Below are 24,967 nucleotides of genomic sequence, written 5' to 3' on the forward strand. Positions count from 1 at the left end.
GTAACCAGTGACAGCAGACTCTTCAAACGTGATTTTAAGCAAACCGCAATTAGAATCCGATCAATGTAAAGTTTTTGCAGTGTAATCTAGACACATTAATAATATTTAAAATAAATATGTATATCTTTCTGATTTGCCAGAAAAATAAACAAAATCTAAGCACATTGCTGTGATATATAGGCTTTTAAAATTCGACGTTCTAAAGCAGATTATCTTCAAATTATGTTGAGATACAATTGCATTTCAAATACATTTAGACTTGATGAGTTATCCGCTGCATTTTTAACTGGTGAAAAAACAAACTGTGTACAATATTTGGCACTCAAAAGGGAACCCCTGTGTTCACCTCGGTGCCCCAAACGAGCTTAATTGAATTATCACTGTGCGAATATGGACCACAGAAAGAACAATGAATGGGCCAATGGAATTATTGAATGAATTGGGTGCCAGCAGCAGAGGGCGAACCACATAGTGCCCACTGGTAGCCCAAAGGCAGCCAGCCGCAAACCGCAGCCAACGGCAATCGGCAAGCAAATTGACAACTTTTATATGCACAGTACACTTTTTTATCACGCGAACTCTTCGGCTCCGTGGATTGAATGACTGGCAGCGGCAAAGTGGAGCACTTGTGCACTTGTCTGAAACAATCTGCACCCACCTCCAAAGCAAAGCGAACCCCAGCGAACCATCCGTCTACCCATTGCCATTTTCCATTTCCATTTGCAGTGTCGCCTTGCGGGTCGCAGGTCGCGGGGCCTCCGGCACCCGGGCGACACTTGACTCTGCTCAATTAGGTTCGATTTGTGCTGTATTTGGCGACTCCTATAGTTTGTTTAACGAGCCTGTTTACTGGCATTTGTGGCCCGTTTGGCTCCGAGAGTGGCGAGCTCCAAACTTAAATGCTTTGTTATACCATTGCTCACATTGGCTTGGGCTTGCCCATTGCCAGGGTCATCGACTGCTCATGTGGATTTGCCATTAAAAAATATTCAGTTGAGTGTTAAAATTCGCTTTTTTATATCACAAAGTGTAAAATACATTTTATTTTACAAAGTATTAAAAATTTTATATGAGTAAGCATGTGTAAATGGGAGTAATCTTAGTTTTTTCCTTGGTGAATCATCATAATAAACTGAAGAAACATTAATATAAACACAAGAACATGGGTTAATAGCTCCCTGTAGGTATAGAATTTCAATCAACATTTTTTGCCATGAATCGGCTTCATCCCAAATGCGTAGGGAATGCATACTTAGCGAATGGCATTCCCCAAAGCTTTAAATGGAATGACTTCCTTTTTCATTAGAACACATTCCTATAGGTCTTTAACCTAAAAAATCATTTAAGTGTTTCACTTTGGGGAATCATTAAAAAAACTAAGTTGTTATCAAAAACTAATCCTAGGTCACTACTACTTTTCGATAACATGGGAAGTATTTTATCATCGGTAAGATAAAACTAATTCCTGTTCGAGTTGAGGCGACAGTACCTTACTTAAACTGACAGTCACTAAAGAACTTCAGGGAAATGGTAATTTATTCTTATCTTTCAAAGAACTTTTAATATATTTGCCTAGGAACCGCTTCTGTTCTTTCCCAAACACGTATCCCTTATATTTTCTTCCCTTATATCTTTCTAGTTGTACTCTTTTGAAATTGTTTTGCCACTGTTTTATGTAGCCATATCACTCAGCACAAGTGGCAAACAAACGAGCATCGAACGTTTCCTCAATAACCTTTGGCTTGGAAATTATGCCTCAAGTGGCAGTTTCTTCAAACTTCCGCCAGGAGGCGCCACTCGACGGGGCGGCGCCGACAGGGCACAGTGCTGTTGCGAAGTATGCAGCCACACCCAGGACATGTACACGCTTCCCTTCACTCCCTTCCGTCCTGGGCCGTCCATTGTTTCGTTAGTGTTTCCTGGCCGCCATTCGATGCTTCCGCCTGCCATTCGCCCGCCCCTGGAGCCCCCTGCCGCCCACTTGCGGGTTGGCCAGCCCCCGCACCCATTTAGGGGCCTTGTTGCAACACGGCTGCAATCCACTCCTCGCCACTCGACTCCGCTCCTTGTTGCTTGTCGGGGCGTTTAAAGTTTTGCCTGATTGCACAGAACAACAGCGGGTACTGTGGGCGAAGTAATGCGCCTACACGGGGGGAAAAAGGGGGTATAGTACCAGCCATATCTCAAGAAAGTAGTTACAAAGTGCTGGCAAATGGAGCGTTTTAAGGAATATTATCCATTACATTTCACCATTTGAGAACTTTTATTGAACATGTTCTAGTAAAGTATTAGCTTTCTTTAATAAATAAATACATTACTAACTTTGTATTGAATCTAAGCTTGTAAAGAAAAATAATGTGTTGTTTTTTTATTTGTTTTCTATAGAATTCGCATTCCATTTTCATGGGTTATTAAATCTTACTACTTATTTGAAGGTTTTTTTTGTATCTTTTTGTATCTCACAGTTTAAGATCTTCTTGTTTTGCAGGTTTGGAATTCATATTATAAAAAACTAAAGAAACCTATCTCAATAATATACTTTTTAAACTTATAAAAAACATGTTTATAATATTTTTTAAATTTATTTATTAGTATACAAACAAATTGCAAGTTTTTAAGCTACCTTTTACCGAACCCTGGTGCAATTAGTGTCAGTGTAGCAGTTTCAGTAACATGTTTGTTTGGCATGTTAAAGTGAAAGAGAAATTCCCGTGTATATTGCAGCGTTGTCCTGGGTCCTTTGTCTGCCTGGCTGCCTGCATCCTTATCTCTTTTCGGGGGCGAGTCAAAGTCAATAGGATTAACTGACATTTCAATGTCAGTGGCGCAACCAGGCGGGCGAACACTCTGACGTGTCCCAAAACCACGGAGCACCCGTGCCGCCCACTGGCCCACACGTGCATTGTTTCAATGTCTAGTGGCGTCGATTGCCTCCACTCCTCGGCATCCTCGGCGGCAGACGCACTTGGCCAAAATCTAAGGCTAAGGCTAAGGCTGCAGCTGCAGTCGCAGATGCACTTGACGGTGGGATTGTGGCGGAAGCCAAATAGAGATGGCAAACAACTTGGGACACTGGGTTTCAACGAAGGCCAATGTCTCTATGTCACACTTAACTTTAAGGTCTAATCTTGCGCCCACTTCTTAAACTAAAACTATGTTTTCGGGCCTAAATTAAGTGTACCATGAATTTTCATAAGTCATTAACCAATGTATATTTAAAGATAAAGGTTGTTTATTTTTTATATCAAAACTCTAAGACCTTTTAAATTAAATATCTGTAAAATCCAAAGCATTTAGAAGAAGTTGTACTTAAGTACCTAAAAAAGTAAGTACCTAAATAATATTTCTCATATATGTATATTAAAATATAAAGGTTGTTTATCGATTATATTAAAATATTCTCTAAGACCTTTTAAAATAAATATCTGTAAAATCCAAAGCATTTAGAAGAAGTTGTACTTAAGTACCTAAAAAAGTAAGTACCTAAATAATATTTCTCATATATGTATATTAAAACATAAAGGTTGTTTATCGATTATATCAAAATATTCTCTAAGACCTTTTAAAATAAATATCAGGAAAATCAAAGCATTTGAAACCAGTTTTACTTAAGTACCTAAAATAAGTAAGTACCTAAATAATATTTCTCATATTATATTCCATTTTAAGGCCCTATTAACTTTAATATATCTAAATATGATTCTTTTTTATACTTATACTATAGCTATAGACGTTGTTGCACTATGATCACTACCTGCACCTTTTCTAGGTATATCTAAAAAGTTTTTCAGCAGCGTATGGTACCTATCCCATCACTACCCCATCGAGTGCATCTGCACCACTTGAGTCGCGGCGAGGCTCCTGGTCCACGAGCCACATGGCTCCTCGAAAGTGTTTAGTTTTCACACTCGTGGGCCGCCAAGGCAGATGCAACTGTTGCTGCTGCCATTATTTATGGATTTTCCTGCACAGTGGATTAGAGGACCGTTTTATTTTGGGAAAACCATTCCACGTGCAACACCCAAAAGTTGACCCAAATTACTTTCTTTTCGCCTTGGCCAAAAAACACGCTAAGAATACATTTGTCATTGAATCGATGCATCATCGGTCGGATAGAGTGCATAACCTCGACTGGGTTCTTTTTTACGGACCAAAAGTCGTTAGCTACATTTTAACTACCTTTAAGTTTCTTTCGAAAAACAGCTTATCAAAAAAAACCTTATTATTCAGGAAGAAATTAAAGAATAACTGATAAGATTTTAGGTAAATGGAATATTTTAAATTCCTTTTATAAATCAAAGAATGTGGAATTATGTAAAATTGATTGTAACTAAAATTGCCTTTAGTTTTGAAAGTTTAATAACGGAAATTTTCTCTAGGAGTGTACAATAACTTTTTTTGTTTTTGAACCATATATTACAGAAGGGAGAAAGTCATTTATTTCAATCTCTTTTTTGAATTTGGTTCACTTGAAATGTTCAAGTAAATTCATTTGAATTATCTATTTCAATAAAGTGTATTGGATTTCCTTAGTCGAAAAATGAATACAAACTCGAAGAGCGATCTTGAAAAAGTATTTAAAGATCAGGTAAGGAAAAACATAACGCATATTGAGTGTTTCCGCCACTTTTCCCAATAAATATTGCTATCGGCACATAAAACCCAAAATACGATTCAAGTACTCTCGATTCCGGCAACCGATAAACCAGCAATTTCCCCCGAAATAGAACAACGGAATCACTTCCGGTGAGGCGGAAAAGCGGGGGAAAAGTGCACTTACCCAGCAGCAGCAGCTTGATGTCCTTGGCCGCCTGGATGCCGTCCTCCTTGAGGTTCTTCTCGATCTGTTTGGAGCGCTGTATGGCGGCGCGTTCTTCGGCGGATGTGGTGCAGCCCATGGTGGATCGTCGGATTTTCGGAATTGGATTTGGATTTACACGGGGGTTCTCGCCGGTTTATGGGGTTTACACTCCAATTTTCCTGGACTTCTTTGCTTTGTATCTTATTTGCTTATGTACAGTTTTACGGTTTCAACTGAAATGGAATATTGAACCCATCAACAATAACAAATGCACGGGTCAGCGGGTGATTCACTATGAACAGGGAGCAATCGATAAAGGGAACCAATGAGAACCAAGGCTGTTTACAATACAGCTGTGCGCACAAAAATTGTGGTGTTTACTTATGGTTTTTTATGGAACTAAGATGAATAAAACATCATCAAAGGGAAAATCTGTTAAAGCTTTTCATGTTTTTCAAAGATAAAAAATATACATTTTTTTAGATATTGTAAAATGAAAAAATTCTGGATTGTAATATCAAATTTATAGATATATTTTTTTTAATTATAATTCAAAATTTAATTTTAAAAGACTGCAGGTAACCCCTGATTTTCTTTCACTGTAGTAGAGTCAGCCAGGACTAGGCCTTATTTTATGGCCGCCACTGTGCGTCCAATAGGGCGCGCACTGTTTCAATTATGTTGTTTTTGGTTTTTATCAGCAGACGCAAAGCAAAAAAAGTAAAAGAAAAGCATTGATAGCCAGCTAATTTGCATATGGAGCATGTTTGTGATATCGATACGAAATTCATCAATCGCGCTGATAAGATAAATCAAGCCGATACTGATGGATCTCGATAAGGATGGGTAATTTATCATGTAAGTGATTAGTCTGGGGACCGAAAATCCATGCATTTGAGCTGGGTTCCAGGATTTTGAGATGCTTTTTAACAATTGGGATATTTTGAGAACGCCTCATTTGAGATTCACTTGTTGGGGATTCGTTTTATATGGTTTTTCCTCTTAGTATGTTTGTTTTAGACACATTTTTATTTCAACTTTTGGTGGTTTTTCCTTATTTGTTATATTTCTTGTGTGTATGTATTAGGCGTGGGCGTAGGCGCTAAAAAAGCGCCGGCTCTTTGGCGCAAAGGCGGTGGGTGGTTCTGGAGTTCTCTTTCGTGCGCTTCCGTTTGGAAAATCAAATTATGCAAAAGATAATGCCGTTTTTATGCAAACTGTTAGCCGTTTCGAATGTATAAATTTTCATTTAGTTTGTCGCCTTTTCACTCACACACTCGCACGCGCACTCACTCACACGCACACGCACTACGCACTCTCACGCGCTGCACACGCCACACCCCCCGCCCACTGGGCCGCCACCGCCCACCACCCCCCGAGTTTTCCTTTTCCTTTTTTCCTCGTTTTTTTCAGCTTCACATTTACCACCGCCTAGTTTTCCAGTCGTATACACACCGCTCAACCGTGTGTGCGTGTGTGTGCGCCTCTGCTTCAGCTCGCGCGTGTGTGTGCGTGTGTTGGTGTGCAGGAGGCTCTCTTTTGCGCTTGGCTATTCTTATTGGTTCCGTTCGTTTTGCGCTCCTTTTTCGCGACTCGCTTTTGTTGCCACTGCCCCGATCGTGATAGTTTACCGTTGCACTTGCCGAGCACTTGCACTTGTATTTTTGGCCGCAGTGATATTGGTAAATTGCACTTTTCTAGTGTGCGAAAATCTAGCTGCTCTCTCTCGCTTCGTTCGCTCTTTCAAACTGCTCCGCAGCCGAGGCGAACAGCTGTTGGCGGCGGCCCTGCGCAGCACTGGTCGCGCGGGGGTGGGCGCTGACCAACACTGGCCGCAACAGCTGCTATAATGGGAGCTTAAAAAATATGGATTTAAATATCAACAATAAACATTGAGGAGTTTGTAAGAAGGTCTTAGAATTTTAGTCACTATTGCCCCCCGATATTCTTAAAATACTTAGGGCTGTTTCTAATTTATTTCTATTCAGTGATCTTCTCTTTAAAATAAATTAAAAGATGGCTTTGTAAAAATAAATTAAATTAATATGAAATCCACTAGATAGAAGACAATTTGCCTATACTTATACCTTTAAGCATCTATTGATGATGAACAAACAAGTTACTATCCAAAAATACATAAATAAAATATTTAGAAAAGCTGCAATTTCGTATTTAAATGTTACAAAACCGCAATATAAAACTTTAGGTTGTTCAAATAATAATTTAAATAACCTGAAATTATCATCTCTTTAATATATTTTTAATCAAGTATTTTGTAATCAAAAATTATTACTCTTTTATTCAAAATGTTTCTTTTTTTTCAACCAATTTCAATTAAACTATCAACCAATATTTATAGCATTTTCAAATCTTTTCACACTTTCCAGCACTTCTTATGGCAAATGCTATCGATTTTTATAGCAACTGCCTATCGTTACTAGATATTTACAACAGTTTCTTAACCAACACTGTCGTTATATCATTGTTTTGTTTATCAGATTCCTAAAATGTTGCGGCAAATTCTGGTGAGTTTACACATCGAACTGAGATATAAATACTTTATCATACATCTTTACATAGTTTTCCAATGTGGGCCGTCGCCTGGCGCTACCCATGATCGCCTCAAATCGCTCTGCCAGCAATTTGGGCAAAACTGAGTACACAACACCCGGGGAAATTGTGGACTACGATGATCCGCCCCATTTGCCAGTTCCGGAATATCCTGTGCGTCCTGATGAGCCCCTCGAAACACGCAAGCAGCGGTAAGACCTAGGAATAGATATTATTAAATCCTAGTTATAATGACCTATCACACTTCTAGCCTCTTGTATCAGAGCCGAAAACGTGGAATGCTGGAAAACGATCTTCTGCTGAGCACCTTTGTGGCCAAACACCTGAGGGATTTCAATGCCGCACAGACCGCCGAATACGATCAGTTGATCAACGGGGTCAGCAACGATTGGGACATATTCTATTGGGCCACCGAAACCAAGCCTACGCCGCCGCAATTCGACAATGAGATAATGCGACTTCTTAAGGAGCACGTCAAGAACCACGAAAGGGTGCAAAGGATCAGGCAGCCCGATCTATAGAGCCAGAAACCTTAAGTGTTGATATAAATATCAGCTATATATCCCACATTAGAAGAAAGCGTATTAGGTGATGCATTTCTGAACCAATGTATTTTTGAAGGGCTTTTTATATATTAAGATATCTCTTTCAAAAATGAATTTGTAACTTGACGATTTGGCATTTGAAATACAGAACATTCTTTATTTGTTATTAAAAAAGCTTTTCTTGAACTTTCTGTTTTGTCATGATCACAGCTTTTATTATAAAAGACATATTGTTGCACATGAATTAAAAAATAAGCAAATGCTTGATGATGAAACAACATATCTAACTTAGAAAACATCAAATTAAAACATTTACCTCTTCCAATTTCAAAAATTCATTAGCTGCTTCATTATCCATTTCCCATTTAAAACACAACTCCGCTTTCCTGAAATACACATCCATACAATATATTTAAACGATTATCCAGTTAAATTGTATTCATGCTTTGCCGTATGTGTGTATGACCGATCTTGTATATGTAGATTAAATTGTAATTTGCTTAGTCACTATAGCGAAATATTACACTTAAAATGTTCATTTGCTTTTGCTTAGTCTTGCCACAATGCACAGGATGGCGCGGAACCCATCGAAAATCGCAGAAAACACGGAGAATTTGAACGCGGAAAATCTACGTGGGTGTACACCAATTAACTATGGGTTTCGGTTCTCTATAAACTTGCTACATAAGTAGATGATTGAACAGTTTATGCACTAGGCAGCTAGTCCACTTCGACTTCAACTCTAGATCTATTTTGGTATGGTGTGCGGTTTAAGTGTGTTCGGGCGGTGGAAGCGAAAAACAAAGAGTTAAATCCATTTCAAGGGTCGTGTCGCAGCACAGTTCGCAAGTTTAATTATACATCATAATATTACACACTTTAATGCTTACAGTGGCTATATAAAATATCTGTTAAAAGTATTAAAAATCACGCTAAACCGAAGGCCGCAAAACGCATCGCATCTCTAGCAAAATCGAACAGTTAAAAGAAGGGCAATTGTTTTTGAAATGGGCGCTCACAGAAGCCAGAGGCGCGGGTAAAAAAAGTGCTGAGAACGGAAGTAACAACAAAATTTAACCTATTACAAATTGTAAATAATCTAGATTTAGTCCAGGGTCTCAAAGAAGTCCTGCGGGTCGACGAACATCGATGGGCTGCTGTTTCCGCTCAAAATTTCCGCCGCCTCCTCCTGGCGCGCCGCCTCCGCCTCCGCCTCGGCCTCTTCCGCTTCCTCCTCCGCCGCCGCTGCGGCAGCCGCTGCCGCCGATGAAGATGAGCTGACCCCGCTCCTGCGACGACCCCGACGCACTGGTCCCGCCGTTCCCACGCTCCCGCCGCCCACCGATGCCACGGCCGCCGACCGCAGCTGACTGCCCGTCATCACGGGATCGTAGGTCCGCGACGAGGGGGCATCGGTGCTGCTGGACAGCGAGGATTTGCGACGACGTTTGTTCCGCCGCCGCCGGCGACGTTTGCTCGTCTGGACGGCCACGGCAGCCGTCGAGGTGGAGGGCCCGGGTCCGGCGCCGGCGCTGCCCAACGGTTCCGTGAGCACACTGGTTCGCGGCAGGGTCAGCGTGGTCTCGAACATCTTCAGCAGCGTCGGCGAACTGGGTCAATTTTGCGGGAACACGTCGTCGATGGTAATGAAAGCGTCCTCGCCCAGCGAGTGCTGCCCAATCACCTTGATCAGCTCCGAGGCGTGGGCCACCAGATACTCCAGCGGCGGACGGCGCTCGCAGTTAAGTGACTCTGTAAAGTGCCATTGTAACCTTATCTTCTTTGGAAAAGGAGGAAAGAATTTTCAAGCACCTACCCAATATGGCTGAGTTGAGCGTAGTGGAGACGTTTTCGCGTCGCGAGGGACACAACAGCCAGCCCAGCGGACTGGACCAGGGATTCGAGTAGGCAATCAAGCTAAATGCATCCTGCAAGCAACAATAAATCGAGCATCTCACTTATTAGTATCTCCAGCTCAGCTGGGAATCTAGTATCTAGACTGTACCTCTAACATTTGACGCTCCTCTTCAGTCATGCGGTTCTCCTCCTCCAGCTGCTGGCCCATGCTGGACAGCTCCTTGCCGAACTCGAGGATCTTCTCGAGCACACGGCCACAGCTGCGCGATGAGGGGGAAATGTCTACATCTGCAAGTGCTGGGGATTACGGATCTTCCCGGACAGGCCATCAAAAGATACTTACCCATTTCCTCGTCGATGGCATCTAGAGAGTTGCGCACTGCGCTGGCATTGCCATTGGAGTTGGAGCAGGAGTCGCCGCCACCGTTCGAGTGGCTCTGGCAGGGCTCCATTTCCACGTCCATGCTGTTGCTGTCGTGGTCCACGCACTTGTTGGAGTTGTCGTCGACCAACATGCTGGAAATGAGGGATATTTGTTTAGCTCTGTAGCTAAAACAACCATTCATCTTCAAGTCTCTTTGCCTTACTTCTTGATATCTGGCTTATCGCCGCCCTGTGGCTTTATCACAGCTGGAATCGCAGTGTTGTTCTGTTGTTGCTGAGTCTGGTTAAGGTTCGCGTTGCCGTTGCCATTGCCGCTCTTGCTGTGCTTGAACGCCTTGGTGGACTGGATCACGGACGTCTGGTTCGTGGGCATGGTCTGTGTGGTGGCGGTGACTTTGTTGTTGACATTCTATTAAGAAAACCTTTTGTTATACTCATTTCTTTCATTATTCCATCACCAAACCCACCTCAATGTCAGCTCCGTTGATCATTTCGATGAACTGGCGGCACTTCAAGGCGAACCAGAGGTTCTTATTCTTCTCCAAGAGTCCGGGAAATGAGCGTAGTGTGTGCTCGATGGCCTGGCTCATCTTGCCAGTCAATATGAGCTTAATGATCTCTGCAAGATATGATAGATTATTAGTTGATGGGGTAACTTAGAAGACGCCAGGGGCTATACAAACTTTGACGTATTTTTATGGATGCCAAGTCCTCGTCGAAGGACTGATTTGTATAGCCATTGAAGGCCTCGGCGGTCTTGCTATAGGCATTATGCACTAAATAGGTGGAAACCAGGCTAAAATTATGCAAATTTAAATGTAATTAGTTATAGTTATCGTAGAGCATTCCATAACACCCACCGATTCATCAGGTTCTCTGGGGTCTCCAGCAGATGTGGATATCTGTCGATCTTGCGCAGCACATTCGAGCGCATCTCCTTCATCATGTCGACGATCTTGTCGAACTTGAATGGTTCCTGACCAAAGTTGGCATCCACTTCCTCGCCGGGAGTCTGTAGGCCCACGGTCGGGTATAACTTGGTCTGGTAAGTAAACAGAAAATTAGTTTACAGATAAATAAGAGCATGCTATCCTTAAGAAACCCACTGGCAAATCCCTAAATGCGATCCCCAAATCCACTCCGTTCTTGGTGTAGAAGCACGTGTTGTTCACAAAGTTGACGCAGCATCCAATCACATCGCCGGTGGTGAAGGTGGGCCCGTAGGTCTGGCCATTCCCGGAGGAGCTGAACGAATTGCCATCGTCGCCGTGGTAGCCGTACGACTGCTTGTCCCAACCTACTTGAAAGGGGTGTGCCGGTCATTAGGAACCATGGGGCATCTCTGCTCGGCGAGCAATGCAACACAAACCTGGCAGGCGGTTCATCCGGAACTGCTGGGCGGTCAGGCCGATGCCCATGTATCCGTTGCGTCCCTTGGAGATAATCCGCACCTCGAAGTAGTAGAGTCCGCAGGAGGACGGGATGGGATAGGCAGTGCGCACCGAGGCGGCATCACTGTGCTGCTTGCCAACGCCTAAAAAAAAATAATGAGGTTTCAGTACTTTCAGGATTTTGATTTTTTTAAATAGGTTAATAATATTTCGTTTTATAGGTAAGGCGTTGTAAATCTTATAAAACTTTTTGCCATTAATGGTAAAAATATATTATTTTTTTAATACGTTTTTAACAGTAGTAAGTTAAGTAAGGAACTAGAATATCACAATTCCTATAAGCTCGCTATTTCCAGTTTCATCTGTGTTCTTGACACAATAGTGTAGACTTTATGTACATATCTTGTAGAACTCATTAACTTAAGATACCTCTTATATTCAGATAATATTTTTGTATAACAAACTAATGTGTTATTAAGAAATTTAATAATAATGCAGAGCCAAGAACATTTCTATCCAAATGGTCTCGTCCTAAACCTAATAATTTTCAAGTTATTGTGAATATTATTAATGTGCTTGATGAACTTTACAGATACTCTACTCTGTTTACCTTCACTTTACATGTTACTCTACACTGTTAGAATACAGCTGTTGCTGTTAAGTGCTTAACAGCCACGCGAATGAGAGTGGGAGAAGTGAGTAGTGAAAAACAAAAACCACCAGCACACAGCTGAGAGCACCTGTCTGTGGCTGTGTGGGTGAGATAGAAAGAGAAGAGCGGGAGAGCGTGAAAACTGCATTTGCACCTTTACTCCTCTTCTTCTTTCTAGTGTTGTAGTGTTGCATCTCCGAAGATACATAGATACGTAAGTATGTACAGTATTTGACGGCTAGGAGTACAAATAAATCTAAGGTACTTAATATTAAATAATATTTACAGGTTTACAAGATATGAATGCAATCAGACTAAATCATATACAAAGGTAAGTAATTAAAAAGCATAGAACCCTATTATTCAGTTTATAAAGGTTTATCTGAGCAGATTAATATGTTTAATATTGAATGAATGAATAATGTTTAATATTAGCCTGTATTTGCTTACATTTTTTAAATTTTTTGTGGAAGCTAATGATTTAAAAATAGCTATTTATAATCCAAAGGAAAAACATTTGTTTTTCCAACTTTAAAGCAACCAATACCTAATTTCATATCAATTATAATGATTTAAATGATTAAATGATTTGACCAATAACCTAATCTTAGATTATTTTTCTTTTATAAGTATGTGTGTATATCAAAATGAAAGAATATGCAATTTCTGCAATACCTAAAGTTTAAAAGAAAGGGATTACTAATCCAAAGGTATATCAATTGTTTTTCCATTTTTAAGGCACCTACCACATTTTATAACTATCAAAGAAACATGATATTCCAGTAAACTTCTAAAGAATCCGTAGAAGGAATTTCATATAAAGATTATTATTATCATAATAATAACAATAATAATAAAGATTATTGTGTTATTAATAAGTTTTTCACAATTCTAAGTACAAGTTGGCAACCTCAAGGCGGGACTTCCCCTGATATTATAGATTGACACGGAAGGGTTCAAACTGCGGATGCGACTCACCCTTGTAGGTGACCCTTAGGTTGTTCTGCGACAAGCCGATGGACAAGCACTTGTCGTGGGGGCTCCAGCAGCGCGGCAGCGGCGTCTCGCTCTCGTTGACATTGGGATAGAGCAGCCGCAGCGGATCCACTCCCTGGTGCTGTGGCGAACTGGAGCTGGCGGCCGGGGTCGAGTGCTGGCGACGACCTCCGACCCGGGGCGACGAAGTCTGGGTGCTGCTGCGGGGGGCGTGACTGGGGAACATGTCGTTGCTGAAGTGACTGCCGTTGTTGCTGTAAAAGTGGCGAGTGCGTCGCGATGAGCCGCTGCTGCTGTTGTTATTATTATTGTTATGGTTGCTATTATTATTATTATTGTTGTTGTTGCTGCTGCTGCGCGAAGCACGTGAAGCGCCGGAGTAGCGGGGCAAAACGGCCACCGAGTGCAGCCGCTGGGCACCGGAAACGGAAGCGACCTCGCCGGCTCTATCGTCCCGGTCGTCTACCACCTCCTCCTCCTCATCCACCTCCTCGTCGTCGTCTTCGTAGTCGTCGATGCGCTCCACGGCGTTGGCGTCTATGGTTTCGGCTATAGCGTTGGCGTCTATGATCACTGCCGCCGGCTGGGGATGCACCTGCTCCTGCTGTTCGCTGAGGTCTGGCTGCGATTCGGAGTCCTGGTCCTGCTCGTCCAAATCTTCGAGGAGCAGCGGTGGCGGTGGCTCGGCTTCTGGCTGGTTTTCCTCGTCCCTAGCTTGAGCCTCATTCGGCTCTTGGTTGTTCGTCTCTCCTGGTAGCTGTTGCTCGCGATCCAGTGGTGCTTGTGGGGGATTCCCCTCCCGATTCGGCGAGTCTTGATGCCGGATTAGGCTCTCAATGTGATGCAACTCCTGGTTCGCTTCAGGTTGAGGATCCTGCACTGCTTGGGGCTGCTGTACGTGCAACTCCTGATCTTGAAATGGCTGATCTTGGTGGGGATACTCCTCCTGCAGAGCTGGACTTTCCCGCTGATCCTGGTGCTGATGCTCCAGATCGCCTTGCTCCCGCTCTTCCTGGTGCTGCGGTGCCGTCGATGGAGTCGTGGGTGGCGGTGCAGTCTGGTGGAAAGTAGGAGTGGGTGAGTGATCATGCGGTGAGTTCTCGCGAGCCTCCATTTCGGATGGATTCAATGGGGGATTCGGGTGATCATGGGAATCGGGATTGGGGGGTTCAGAGGGGGCGGTGGCGGGTGTGGGCGTGGGCGAGTGAGAGTGCGACCGGGAGTGAGACTGAGACGGAGAAGAAGAGGGGGCGACCTCTGCCTCAGCTCCCATGGCTCCCGACTGAGAGAGCTGGTGAGAGCTGCTGCTGGCGCTGCTGTTGTTGCTATTGCTGTTGCTCTCCGAGGAGAGTGGCGGGGCCTCTTCGATGTTCTCCATGTTTTGGTTCTTGTTGTTGTTGTTGATGTTCTTGTTGCAAAAGGAGGGCTGAGAGGAGAGACATTCAGCTAGGGATTAGAGAGAGTGAGCCAGTACCGAGGTAGAGAGAGCGAGCAGATGAAATGCAGATGCAGATGCTGTGTGGATACGTGAGGTGGTGGAGAAGGTAGGGGGGAGGAGGGAAGGACAACTAGCAAACACAAACAACAACCTCCAAAATGCAATGTCCTTTGTCCGTTACACCGTCCTCCTACTCTCTCTCTCTCTGTTGCTCTTGCACTCGTCTTTGCTCTCACTGACCCAAAATACAAACAACAACAACAACAACAGCAGCAGCAGTTTACAGTTGCGACGCGCAGCTGCAGCACCAAAACGAAAAACAATAGCAACAACTACAGCTACAAAACTGCATGCACGAAAATGCAAAAATCAATAACCAAACGAAATTAGCCAACGCTCTTTGCACTCTTAAACATTGCTAGCAAATGAGTTAATATTATTCTGCATTTGTAAATGCCTTTTTACGTCGTTCTTTTCTGAAGTTTTCTTTGTTTTCCCTCTAACCAACGAGTCACTGTCCGCACACAAGCACTCGACACACACACTGGCGCACTCTGGGCAGCACTCTCTCTCTCGCACTCACGCGTATATGCATGCAGCACGCACACACACTCTGCCAGCCCCACACGCACAGGGAAGAAAATTATTTTTTTTATTAGCTGGGCCAAATGAGCTTGGTTGGGGTTTTAATTCAGCTGATGAGTTCGATTTGGCTGGCATTTGATGTCGTTAGACGGATCTACGGTTGCTTTTTCCTTATATTTACCTTCGAGCAGTGGCAATGCGCTGTTAAATCTACGATTTTTTTGATTTTCTGCTGTGGAGATGGAACACAATACGATGCTTATCCGAATCGATAGTATCGATGCTTTAAGAGATATCGTCATCGATGCTTCGCTCGATTGCGCTAATCGATTTTTTCTAGGCGGCAAGTTTAAATTCTGATAAGCGATTAACTTTCTATTTTTATAAAATGCAATAAATAAATAAATAAACAGTTGTTTATTATTATTTCGGTTAATTTTTTTTTAAATATCTAAGCCTAAACTGGGTTTGGTTTCGTTTCATTCATTTTTCAATACAACATATAATTTAAAATATTTCAAATTGTTAAACTTTTGTAGCAAGTTGTCTCTCACTCTAACCTTTTGTGTCTCGAAGTATCGATTTTGTTAAGAAATCCTGGGGTTTAAGAAAAGCAATAAGTTGACACGCAAATCATACTTGTACTTTAAATCTTATCAGAGAAAACTAAAACAAATATTATTAATATTATTACAAATATTATTATTAAATTATGACAAGCATTTAATATTTAAATTGAAGAATATAAACATTGAAGCAACTATAAGTTACATGATTAAAATAGGCGCCACAATTACAATGTTCGATAACATTTTTTCATCGCACATTCAAAAACCCGGTTCGCTCTTTCACTTTTGTTGTCTCTTTTACATCACTCTCTCTCTCTCTGTGCTCTCTCTCTCTTCTTTTCTTTCTATAGATCGTTCTTGTGGCCTCCCTGTTCCTCCTCCGCACCAATTTATTTTACAGTCCCTCTTGACCACAAAATCCATTCTGTAAGCAACAAATAACCTCGGATGCGATAACCAACGACAAATGGAAAATACCCACAGAATGTGTACAGTACAACCAAATTTGTTTTCGTTCCGAAAGTAATGATTCTACATGAACCCTCGAAAAACTGTAGCAAAAAGGGAATTCTGAACAAAATTTTGAAATGAATGCTTCCTCAAACCTCAATACATATTTGCCCATTTCAGATTAAAGTAAAATATCATAAAATTATTTTCTGACCCAATTCTAATATGATCTGATATTCCATCACGATATTGATCCACTTTGAGTTCCTTTCCCGTAAACTGTCTTTTGCCTTCTGAGTTAGCGATCTGCCCATGCAACTTCCCAAACCCAGTGGATGCATCCGTGTGACCCATTGAGAGGAAATCTGCATTGGTGTGCGAATTTCCCATAGACTCACCCACACAGTCTCACAAATTCACTCGCTCTTCTTCCAACTGGAGGCTCGTTTTGTGTACGTGAACGGGAGAGCGCAGTGATCTATAGCAGTGTGCGTTTTTCACAGGCACTCACAAATACCAATTCACTTTGCGCCGCTCTCTCGATCTCTCTGTCCCGCTATCGGTGTGCTTGTACCTTTCGTTGTGTTGAAGTTTTCCCACTGAACACCAACACCACTGAACATTTCAATGCTCTCTGGCTCTCTGTTTATGTTTGGAGCCGGTGAAGCCATCAGCTGAAACGGATCAGCTGTTTGGATCAGGTCCAAATAGGATTCGCTTTCTTTGGACAGATTTTACAGAATTAAAGAGGAGTCAAATAAGCAAAACTGTACTTTTTTGTGGCACTTCTAAAAACATTTCGTCACGTATTCCATAGTTGGGTGGGGCCACAATCCGGTTTTTAGAGGCCCCAGTCCAGTCCAAACAAATATGGAAACCTTGCACGAGGTCTCTTCACCCCCTCCACTCACCATCTACTAGAATTGTTTATTAATCTAGACACCCCACTACTACTACGAACTATAAATGAAAGTACGCGATAAGGCCCGTTCTCCGTCTCTATCGCTCCCGCAGATCGGACCGATCCGTCGGGTATAAAAGGCGGCGAGCTCTCGCAGTCAGTATTCAGTGAGCCACAAGTGAGCGAGCCATCCACAGCTACAGCTGAGCAACTACCAGTTCTACACACCAAGAACACTATCCAAGTCAAGATGCGTTTGGGACAGACCGTACCTAACTTCCAGGCCGACACCACCAAGGGGCCCATCAGCTTCCACGAGTGGCAGGGCAACTCGTAAGTCAAAACACCACTCCTCTCGATCGATACTCATCCTGCTATTACTCCCATCCCAGGTGGGTGGTGCTCTTCTCCCACCCCGCCGACTTCACCCCCGTGTGCACCACCGAGCTGGGCAGGATCGCGGTGCACCAGCCCGAGTTCGCCAAGCGGAACACCAAGTGCCTGGCGCACTCCGTGGACGCACTCAACTCGCACGTGGACTGGGTGAACGACATCAAGAGCTACTGCCTGGACATTCCCGGGGACTTCCCCTACCCGATCATCGCCGACCCCACCCGCGACCTGGCCGTCAGCCTGGGCATGCTCGACGAGGAGCAGAAGAAGGACCCCGAGGTGGGCAAGACCATCCGCGCCCTCTTCATCATCAGCCCGGACCACAAGGTGCGCCTCTCCATGTTCTACCCCATGTCCACTGGCCGCAACGTAGAGTGAGTGTACCCTTATCGATGTCTCTCAAGTGGTAGCCCTACTAACGACCCTCTAATACTCCAGTGAGATCCTGAGGACCATCGACTCGCTGCAGCTGACCGATCGCCTCAAGGTGGTGGCCACCCCGGCCAACTGGACGGTGAGTAGTCCCACTTATAAAACAAGAGACAATCCCTAATTGATGTGATCCCCCAACAGCCTGGCACCAAGGTCATGATCCTGCCCACCGTCACCGACGAGGAGGCCCACAAACTCTTCCCCAAGGGATTCGACAAGGTCTCCATGCCCTCGGGAGTGAACTACGTGCGCACCACCGAGAACTACTAAGCCCCTGAAGCTTTTTCCATTTACCACCTTGAAGTCCCGATTCTTCTATGTGCCATAAATTAGTTCTTACCAATATATAATAAAGTTTTTACCAGTTGGTAGGACCGAATCCATTTTGTCTCTTTTAATTATAATCTTTAAGAACCAGTTTAAGGCTTTTCATTGGGGATTTATATATTGTACATAACAACAAAGACAATTTTCGTCGTTATTTTTAATATTTTAAATTAACATTTAATTTTGTTGAGGTAATAATAGTTTTAAGCCACATCATTTAGATTACAATTACTGGAAATTATATGACATTTTGTACAAATGTTATTTTTGGACAGAAAATAATTATGTACATATTATTCTACTAATTTTCAAATGCGATTTGTGAGTTGTTTAAATTACAAAACACAAAAGTTACACGAAATATAAAACCTAAACAGATAGGGTAAAATAACTTAAATTTGAAGTTGATACCTTATTGAATCATATTCATTAGAAAAAAGTATTATGTTTATAATTCATGCGGTAAATTTTAAAATTATTTTGTCATCATTTACCACTTTTTTAAAATCAAACAATCTTTATTTCTGCCTTCTTATCTAGCTATCATATTAAAATATATAAAATAATCTTTGTTATATTACATTAACAAACAGTAATGTTATATAACTTTTATCAGAAACTATCTCTGTTAACCAATTTATAGGTTTCTGTAGCTTTGAGTTAATTAAATTTTTGTTGTTTTAAAATCTCTCGCTGGAATACATTTTGAGATGACGTAAATATTTAAATAATTGAAGAAATCATATCGTGCTATATACAGTGAAAATATCATTGAGTTTTATTCTTTGGTAAGTACAATTTGTTGCTTAAAACTACGATTTTGTGAAACAGATGAAAAAAGTAAATGTGAAATGGAGGTAGAGTCGGGTGGCTAATACTTTTCGGTGGTGCATAGTACACAGTACGTAGATCACCACCAAATGCAGATCTTCCTACTTTCTTCTAAAGAGGTGGGCTGGATCGTTTTTGTGCAAGCCTGTTGTGAAATCATAATTAGTAACCCATTACTCAATGTCAAAGGTATACTTACATAAGGTTTTTCTACATCTCTCTTCTTCACTCGACTGGCTTGCTGTTGTCCTTGGGTTCTTCGTGGAACAGATACTCCTTGGCCATGGTGTAGGCCAGTCCGGCGGTCAAGCATCCCACCACCGTTCCCTGGGCGGCCACTCGCAGCTGCATCAGGAAGACGCTGGTGCTCATGGAACCTCGGTTCCGGTATTTGTAGGCCCCAACCAGACCGGCGGCCACGAATCCGGCAATCCCCACCAGCATAAAGGGAGATTCCTTCACCTTCCTGGAAAACTTGTGGGCCTGGGCGAGATCTTCGTCGGTCTCGAACAGGGAGTTGGAACTCATTTTTACGGAGGTTAGTAAAAACTGTTGGCTAAAACTGTGTAATTTTCGCTGCTGCAAGTTCGCTCGCCTGGTGCTAACTGAATACCGAGTGAGAGTGATCGCTGCCTTTTATACCGCCTTGTTTCGAGGTGGTCAGTGAGAGCGATCGAGACAGAGAATTGCTTATCGCCATTGTGTGTATACTCATAGAAACAACAAATGTATATTAGGTATAGCCGGTCAGGCAAGGCCTCCATGTTTTCTACGCCTCTATTTCTGGGTGTTGCCATGTGACAGCCTTGTGAAACTACGTGCTTTGATATGAAATTCTAGAAGTTTGCCTTCAGAAAAGTACAGTTCCATTTTTTCTACTCCCTATAAGTATATCTTCCCAGTTTCAAATAAAACAGGAGAAGCTCTTCCTTTTAGGAGGTGTTCCCCAAACAGCTGATCCAACAGCTGATCACTTTGCAAAGAGCTCAAAAATTACGCGAGAGCGGCGAGCACTGTGGTGGTATTAGTGAGTGCCTGTAAAAAACACATACTACCATAGTTCGCAGCGCTCTCCCGTTCACGTACGTAAAACGAGCCTCCAACTGGGAGAAAAGAGCGAGTGAATACGTGAGACTGTGTGGGTGAGTCTATCGGAAACTCAAACACTAATGCAGTTGTTCTCTCAGTTGATCACACGGATGGATCGAGTGGGTTTGGGGAGTTGCATGTGCAGATCGGTAAATCAGAAGGCAAAAGGCAGTGTACAGGAAAGGAACCCAACTTGGAATCAGACCAAAATGGTGGATTATAAGTTAAAATATTATTATAAGATCGTTAAAAGAAGAAACATAATAGTAGAAACGTAATAGTTTTTCGTCTGTAAATTTTACAAGTGGAATTTTACATTTGTTGGAAATTCTCTGGGTTTACTACATGGCAAAAACATCAGTTTATTATACACATTTTCTAGTAGTTTTCCATGGTTTTCTATATTTGTTTGTCAATAACAAAGTGGATTTTGCAGTAAAGAGGGATAGAAGATTGAGCTGTTGCATGGCAGAGCGAGATGGAGAGGGCACGTGGAAGAAAGATGGAAGAGAGACGGAGAGGTGAAACGGAAAGAGTGGGAGGCCGAGAGCGAACCGGATAAGATCGGCGATATCGCTCTCAGAACTCAGTGCAATCGAATTTGAAAACCTGTTATCGAAATCGGTCGAGAGTTGGGGCTATATATTCCACAGCCACTGCCGCACTTTAGTTCAAGTTTCCACCTCCCATAAAGCATTACGAATCTTTTATTAAGTCAAACCTTTAGGGCCATGTTTATAAACGAAGTCTGTGGTCTCATTGGTTCCTACGGCGGTCGGGATGTCCTGATGGAGGCGTTGTGCCAAGGTGCCAAGTTGGCGGCGGGATACCAGGCCAAGCGTAACCCAGACCTGTCCCAACGATGTGCCACCGTCAGCTCGAAGATCTCGGGAGCCCAGGCCACTCTGCGTCTGATCGAGGATCTTCCCGTGATTCAGTACACCCTGGATTACGGATTGGGCGAGTGTGAGCCGGATCGCATCACGGCCGTACTGGGCGTGATGTCCAACGCGGTGGATCTGCTCTTCTACCCCATCGAGACCATCTGCTGGCTGGCCGAGAACAGGGTTTTAGATGTGAGAAATAGGACAGCTTGGAGCTATGCCAACTCCATTTTCTGTGTGCTCTCCGTGTACCTGAACCTCGTGAGGACATTGAGGACTTTTTCGCTGAAGCGGAACCAGCTAAGCCGGCAGGACGCGGTCTCCCTTGCGCGCATCTCCCTTGATCTCGTCCACGCTGTCGGCATTCTGCCCAGAGGTTACTTGTGGGGTGGGAAGATGTCAACCCTCCAAATCGGAGCCATTGGAACCCTCTCTGCGGCCCTGGGAATCTACCAGGTCTTGGCCAGAAAAAGACTGACCAAGTAAAAGTCTATATCGCTCGAACTTGTCGAACGAAATTTTAAGATAGTCGTTATCGTACGTTTTGGTACGTTGATATGGACGAAGTTTTTGTATACTGCCCTAGATAGTATTAGTTAATAAGAACTTGTATAGTAATGTAAACTACTTTATTTTTATTTTATTGATCTACGAAATATTAAATACAAAATAAATATCTAATGCCTAGTAGAAAGGGGTGGAACAAAATATTCAAATTTTGGTATATGAAAAGGTCTTTTTAATGATTTCAATAAGCATAACGAATCATTAAGTAAAACAAATTACAAAAAGGCAAATAGACCAAAGACTTTAGAAACCTAGTCTAGGCCAACAGACTCAAAATTCGTTGCATACTTTACAGCAACAAACATCATACTTGACAGTTTAAATAATTTATCAATAATTATTATCCAATTAATGAAAACTTTAATTTTATAAAAGAATATTTACAAATAGCTCACATATTTGCAACTCTCCCAGTTGAGGAAATAATGTATTTTGATGGTTTTGATGTCTTATTATAAATAAGAGACTTTCATTAAACTACGATTTTACGAGAGCCATGTACAATTATTAATTTAATTAAAATGAGTAAATTAGCAATGTTATCATATTATATTATTCAGAAGAAATACAAAATCCCCCATTCGATTGATAATGCTCGATCGCGCGAATGCTGTGGGTTCGGTCTATCGATACTATAGGCCGTTGATCATAACCGGTTCGCTCTATGTTTGCTACTCTCTGATTCTCTCTCTTCCTCCACTTTCCCTCCCTCGCACACTATCAAGTATGCAGGTCATTTGCGAGGCCTCTCTCCCACTCTTCCCCGCACCAACACAACCTTGCTTCCCACTTGAGTACAAATTTCAATTTGTTGATCAAAAACAACCCAGGGGACGATAAGCGACGAGAAATGGAAAATTACCACAAAATGTGTATAGCATTACAAAATGGTTGCACGTTTTGGGTTTCACTTTGTAACTAACCGAGATATTTTCACCGAAAGCGTAGACTGTACTTGTAACACTGGAAAAACTTCTACATCTAGAATTCCCTTCAAACGACCTTCACAGTCGTAGCACATTCCACGTTAAAATAAAAAATACATTATTTTCAGCTTAAATTATCGTATTGTTATTGGGTTCCTTTCCTGTGAACTGTCTTTTGCCTTCTGAGTTAGCGATCTGCCCATGCGACTTCCCAAGCCCACTGGATTCATCCGTGTGATCTACTGAGAGGAAATCTGCATTGGTGTGCGAATTTCCCATAGACTCACCCACACAGTCTCACAAATTCACTCGCTCTTCTCCCAACTGGAGGCTCGTTTTGTGTACGTGAACGGGTGAGCGCAGCGATCTATACCAGTGTGCGTTTTTCACAGGCACTCACAAATACCAATTCCTTTGCGCCGCTCTCTCGATCTCTCTGTCCCGCTATCGGTGTGCTTGTACCTTTCGTTGTGTTGAAGTTTTCCCACTGAACACCAATACCACTGAACATTTCAATGCTCTCTGGCTCTCTGTTTATGTTTGGAGCCGGTGAAGCCATCAGCTGAAACGGATCAGCTGTTTGGATCAGGTCCAAATAGGATTCGCTTTCTTTGGACAGATTTTACAGAATTAAAGAGGAGTCAAATAAGCAAAACTGTACTTTTTTGTGGCACTTCTAAAAACATTTCGTCACGTATTCCATAGTTGGGTGGGGCCACAATCCGGTTTTTAGAGGCCCCAGTCCAGTCCAAACAAATATGGAAACCTTGCACGAGGTCTCTTCACCCCCCGCCACCCACCATCTACTAGAATTGTTTATTAATCTAGACACCCCACTACTACTACGAACTATAAATGAAAGTACGCGATAAGGCCCGTTCTCCGTCTCTATCGCTCCCGCAGATCGGACCGATCCGTCGGGTATAAAAGGCGGCGAGCTCTCGCAGTCAGTATTCAGTGAGCCACAAGTGAGCGAGCCATCCACAGCTACAGCTGAGCAACTACCAGTTCTACACACCAAGAACACTATCCAAGTCAAGATGCGTTTGGGACAGACCGTACCTAACTTCCAGGCCGACACCACCAAGGGGCCCATCAGCTTCCACGAGTGGCAGGGCAACTCGTAAGTCAAAACACCACTCCTCTCGATCGATACTCATCCTGCTATTACTCCCATCCCAGGTGGGTGGTGCTCTTCTCCCACCCCGCCGACTTCACCCCCGTGTGCACCACCGAGCTGGGCAGGATCGCGGTGCACCAGCCCGAGTTCGCCAAGCGGAACACCAAGTGCCTGGCGCACTCCGTGGACGCACTCAACTCGCACGTGGACTGGGTGAACGACATCAAGAGCTACTGCCTGGACATTCCCGGGGACTTCCCCTACCCGATCATCGCCGACCCCACCCGCGACCTGGCCGTCAGCCTGGGCATGCTCGACGAGGAGCAGAAGAAGGACCCCGAGGTGGGCAAGACCATCCGCGCCCTCTTCATCATCAGCCCGGACCACAAGGTGCGCCTCTCCATGTTCTACCCCATGTCCACTGGCCGCAACGTAGAGTGAGTGTCTCCTTATCGATGTCTCTCAAGTGGTAGCCCTACTAACGACCCTCTAATACTCCAGTGAGATCCTGAGGACCATCGACTCGCTGCAGCTGACCGATCGCCTCAAGGTGGTGGCCACCCCGGCCAACTGGACGGTGAGTAGTCCCACTTATAAAACAAGAGACAATCCCTAATTGATGTGATCCCCCAACAGCCTGGCACCAAGGTCATGATCCTGCCCACCGTCACCGACGAGGAGGCCCACAAACTCTTCCCCAAGGGATTCGACAAGGTCTCCATGCCCTCGGGAGTGAACTACGTCCGCACCACCGAGAACTATTAGAGTGCTGATATTACTATCTTTTATCATCTTGTTTATTTCGCATTAACATTACCATAAAGTACAACATTAACTATGCAATAAAGATTACTTTTACCGAAGCCATTGTGCATTTTCTACTTAAGCAAAGTCAATTAGCAGATGCAGTTTCAATCATTAAGAAATGTATCTATCTGTCCGGTCTGTATAAAGTTCTATATTTCGGGAACTATGAAAGTCAGAAGATAGATTAAAGCAAGCTAATTCTTATAATTATATTGAAGTTATGTAAAAAATTTTAAAATTTAATTATTATATCAGTACCTGTAATGTTTATATCATAAAATTATTTAAGATCAACTTAGAAATGAAAATTACAGGGCCTTATATGCCGACGCTGCCTGTGGATATAGGAGATGCTTTCACCTGGCGCAAACTGAACAGTGTAACAGATATCTTATACTCGATAAACTCGTCTTTAGAAATTCTTTTTTTACGATATTTGAAACAATTGACA

General features: G+C 42.9%; 8 protein-coding genes across 12 annotated transcripts in view; 4 read left to right on the top strand and 4 right to left on the bottom strand.

The window, feature by feature from the left end:
* Positions 1-6,578, bottom strand: part of LOC108036365 (G protein alpha o subunit) — a 34,704-nt gene extending 28,126 nt beyond the window's left edge. The window contains exons 1-2 of one of the 2 annotated variants that reach the window (XM_017112446.3): positions 6,433-6,578; positions 4,781-5,034 (exon numbers count right to left, since the gene is read on the bottom strand). In XM_017112446.3, coding sequence (XP_016967935.1) covers positions 4,781-4,898 — 118 coding nt within the window. In that variant the 5' untranslated portion in view covers positions 4,899-5,034; positions 6,433-6,578. Of the gene's footprint in view, positions 1-4,780; positions 5,035-6,226; positions 6,378-6,432 lie in introns of those variants that run through there. The other variant, XM_017112448.3, reaches the window with a different exon arrangement.
* Positions 6,579-7,205: 627 nt separating this feature from the next.
* Positions 7,206-8,453, top strand: LOC108036271 (succinate dehydrogenase assembly factor 2-B, mitochondrial). Its single transcript, XM_017112282.2, has 3 exons — positions 7,206-7,326; positions 7,382-7,563; positions 7,623-8,453. The coding sequence occupies exons 1-3, from the start codon at positions 7,309-7,311 to the stop codon at positions 7,891-7,893; spliced, it is 471 nt and encodes a 156-aa protein (XP_016967771.1). The 5' UTR covers positions 7,206-7,308; the 3' UTR covers positions 7,894-8,453.
* Positions 8,454-8,730: 277 nt separating this feature from the next.
* On the bottom strand, positions 8,731-9,508 carry LOC108036550 (histone-lysine N-methyltransferase, H3 lysine-79 specific). The gene has a single exon (XM_017112784.2). The coding sequence runs from the start codon at positions 9,506-9,508 to the stop codon at positions 9,023-9,025; it is 486 nt and encodes a 161-aa protein (XP_016968273.1). The 3' UTR covers positions 8,731-9,022.
* LOC108036549 (ran-binding proteins 9/10 homolog) lies at positions 9,400-15,483 on the bottom strand. 4 transcript variants are annotated; one of them, XM_017112782.3, is made up of 12 exons: positions 15,402-15,483; positions 13,180-14,623; positions 11,528-11,692; positions 11,265-11,458; positions 11,019-11,200; positions 10,842-10,954; positions 10,626-10,777; positions 10,362-10,567; positions 10,118-10,290; positions 9,923-10,056; positions 9,734-9,845; positions 9,400-9,669 (listed from the first exon to the last, which is right to left on the bottom strand). In XM_017112782.3, the coding sequence occupies exons 2-12, from the start codon at positions 14,573-14,575 to the stop codon at positions 9,533-9,535; spliced, it is 2,964 nt and encodes a 987-aa protein (XP_016968271.1). In that variant the 5' UTR covers positions 14,576-14,623; positions 15,402-15,483; the 3' UTR covers positions 9,400-9,532. The 4 variants fall into 4 exon arrangements, with proteins under 4 accessions (XP_016968271.1, XP_016968272.1, XP_016968270.1 ...); XM_017112783.3 differs by having other exon boundaries at positions 11,265-11,455; positions 15,402-15,482; XM_017112781.3 differs by having other exon boundaries at positions 9,923-10,062; positions 11,265-11,455; positions 15,402-15,482.
* A 1,827-nt stretch (positions 15,484-17,310) lies between these two features.
* LOC108027625 (peroxiredoxin-6) lies at positions 17,311-24,572 on the top strand. The gene is made up of 5 exons (XM_044091788.2): positions 17,311-17,374; positions 23,617-23,712; positions 23,772-24,146; positions 24,211-24,286; positions 24,346-24,572. Exons 2-5 carry the CDS (start codon positions 23,630-23,632, stop codon positions 24,472-24,474), a joined length of 663 nt encoding a protein of 220 aa, XP_043947723.1. The 5' UTR covers positions 17,311-17,374; positions 23,617-23,629; the 3' UTR covers positions 24,475-24,572.
* On the top strand, positions 17,331-18,348 carry LOC122818163 (peroxiredoxin-6). The gene is made up of 4 exons (XM_044091880.2): positions 17,331-17,473; positions 17,533-17,907; positions 17,972-18,047; positions 18,107-18,348. Exons 1-4 carry the CDS (start codon positions 17,391-17,393, stop codon positions 18,233-18,235), a joined length of 663 nt encoding a protein of 220 aa, XP_043947815.1. The 5' UTR covers positions 17,331-17,390; the 3' UTR covers positions 18,236-18,348.
* On the bottom strand, positions 19,048-21,610 carry LOC108036251 (HIG1 domain family member 1A, mitochondrial). The gene is made up of 2 exons (XM_017112260.3): positions 19,323-21,610; positions 19,048-19,268 (listed from the first exon to the last, which is right to left on the bottom strand). Exon 1 carries the CDS (start codon positions 19,649-19,651, stop codon positions 19,349-19,351), a length of 303 nt encoding a protein of 100 aa, XP_016967749.2. The 5' UTR covers positions 19,652-21,610; the 3' UTR covers positions 19,048-19,268; positions 19,323-19,348.
* On the top strand, positions 20,944-21,806 carry LOC122818188 (peroxisomal membrane protein 11C-like). The gene has a single exon (XM_044092223.2). It carries the CDS (start codon positions 20,944-20,946, stop codon positions 21,580-21,582), a length of 639 nt encoding a protein of 212 aa, XP_043948158.1. The 3' UTR covers positions 21,583-21,806.
* Positions 24,573-24,967: the final 395 nt, after the last annotated feature.

This window comes from Drosophila biarmipes, chromosome 2R (genome assembly GCF_025231255.1).
Source record: "Drosophila biarmipes strain raj3 chromosome 2R, RU_DBia_V1.1, whole genome shotgun sequence".
NCBI classification, from domain to species: Eukaryota; Metazoa; Arthropoda; class Insecta; order Diptera; family Drosophilidae; genus Drosophila; species Drosophila biarmipes.

Coding starts and splice junctions, on each gene's coding strand:
- LOC108036271 (XM_017112282.2), top strand. Junction 7,564..7,622: donor CTCGAAACACGCAAGCAGCG/GTAAGACCTAGG, acceptor TCACACTTCTAG/CCTCTTGTATCAGAGCCGAA.
- LOC108036550 (XM_017112784.2), bottom strand. CDS start 9,508: ATGTTCGAGACCACGCTGACCCTGCCGCGAACCAGTGTGCTCACGGAA.
- LOC108036549 (XM_017112780.3), bottom strand. CDS start 14,575: ATGGAGAACATCGAAGAGGCCCCGCCACTCTCCTCGGAGAGCAACAGC. Junction 11,201..11,264: donor TCGCATTTAGGGATTTGCCA/GTGGGTTTCTTA, acceptor TTTACTTACCAG/ACCAAGTTATACCCGACCGT. Junction 9,846..9,922: donor AGGAGCGTCAAATGTTAGAG/GTACAGTCTAGA, acceptor TGTTGCTTGCAG/GATGCATTTAGCTTGATTGC.
- LOC122818163 (XM_044091880.2), top strand. CDS start 17,391: ATGCGTTTGGGACAGACCGTACCTAACTTCCAGGCCGACACCACCAAG. Junction 17,474..17,532: donor CACGAGTGGCAGGGCAACTC/GTAAGTCAAAAC, acceptor CTCCCATCCCAG/GTGGGTGGTGCTCTTCTCCC. Junction 17,908..17,971: donor TCCACTGGCCGCAACGTAGA/GTGAGTGTACCC, acceptor CTAATACTCCAG/TGAGATCCTGAGGACCATCG.
- LOC108036251 (XM_017112260.3), bottom strand. CDS start 19,651: ATGAGTTCCAACTCCCTGTTCGAGACCGACGAAGATCTCGCCCAGGCC.
- LOC122818188 (XM_044092223.2), top strand. CDS start 20,944: ATGTTTATAAACGAAGTCTGTGGTCTCATTGGTTCCTACGGCGGTCGG.
- LOC108027625 (XM_044091788.2), top strand. CDS start 23,630: ATGCGTTTGGGACAGACCGTACCTAACTTCCAGGCCGACACCACCAAG. Junction 23,713..23,771: donor CACGAGTGGCAGGGCAACTC/GTAAGTCAAAAC, acceptor CTCCCATCCCAG/GTGGGTGGTGCTCTTCTCCC. Junction 24,287..24,345: donor CCACCCCGGCCAACTGGACG/GTGAGTAGTCCC, acceptor ATCCCCCAACAG/CCTGGCACCAAGGTCATGAT.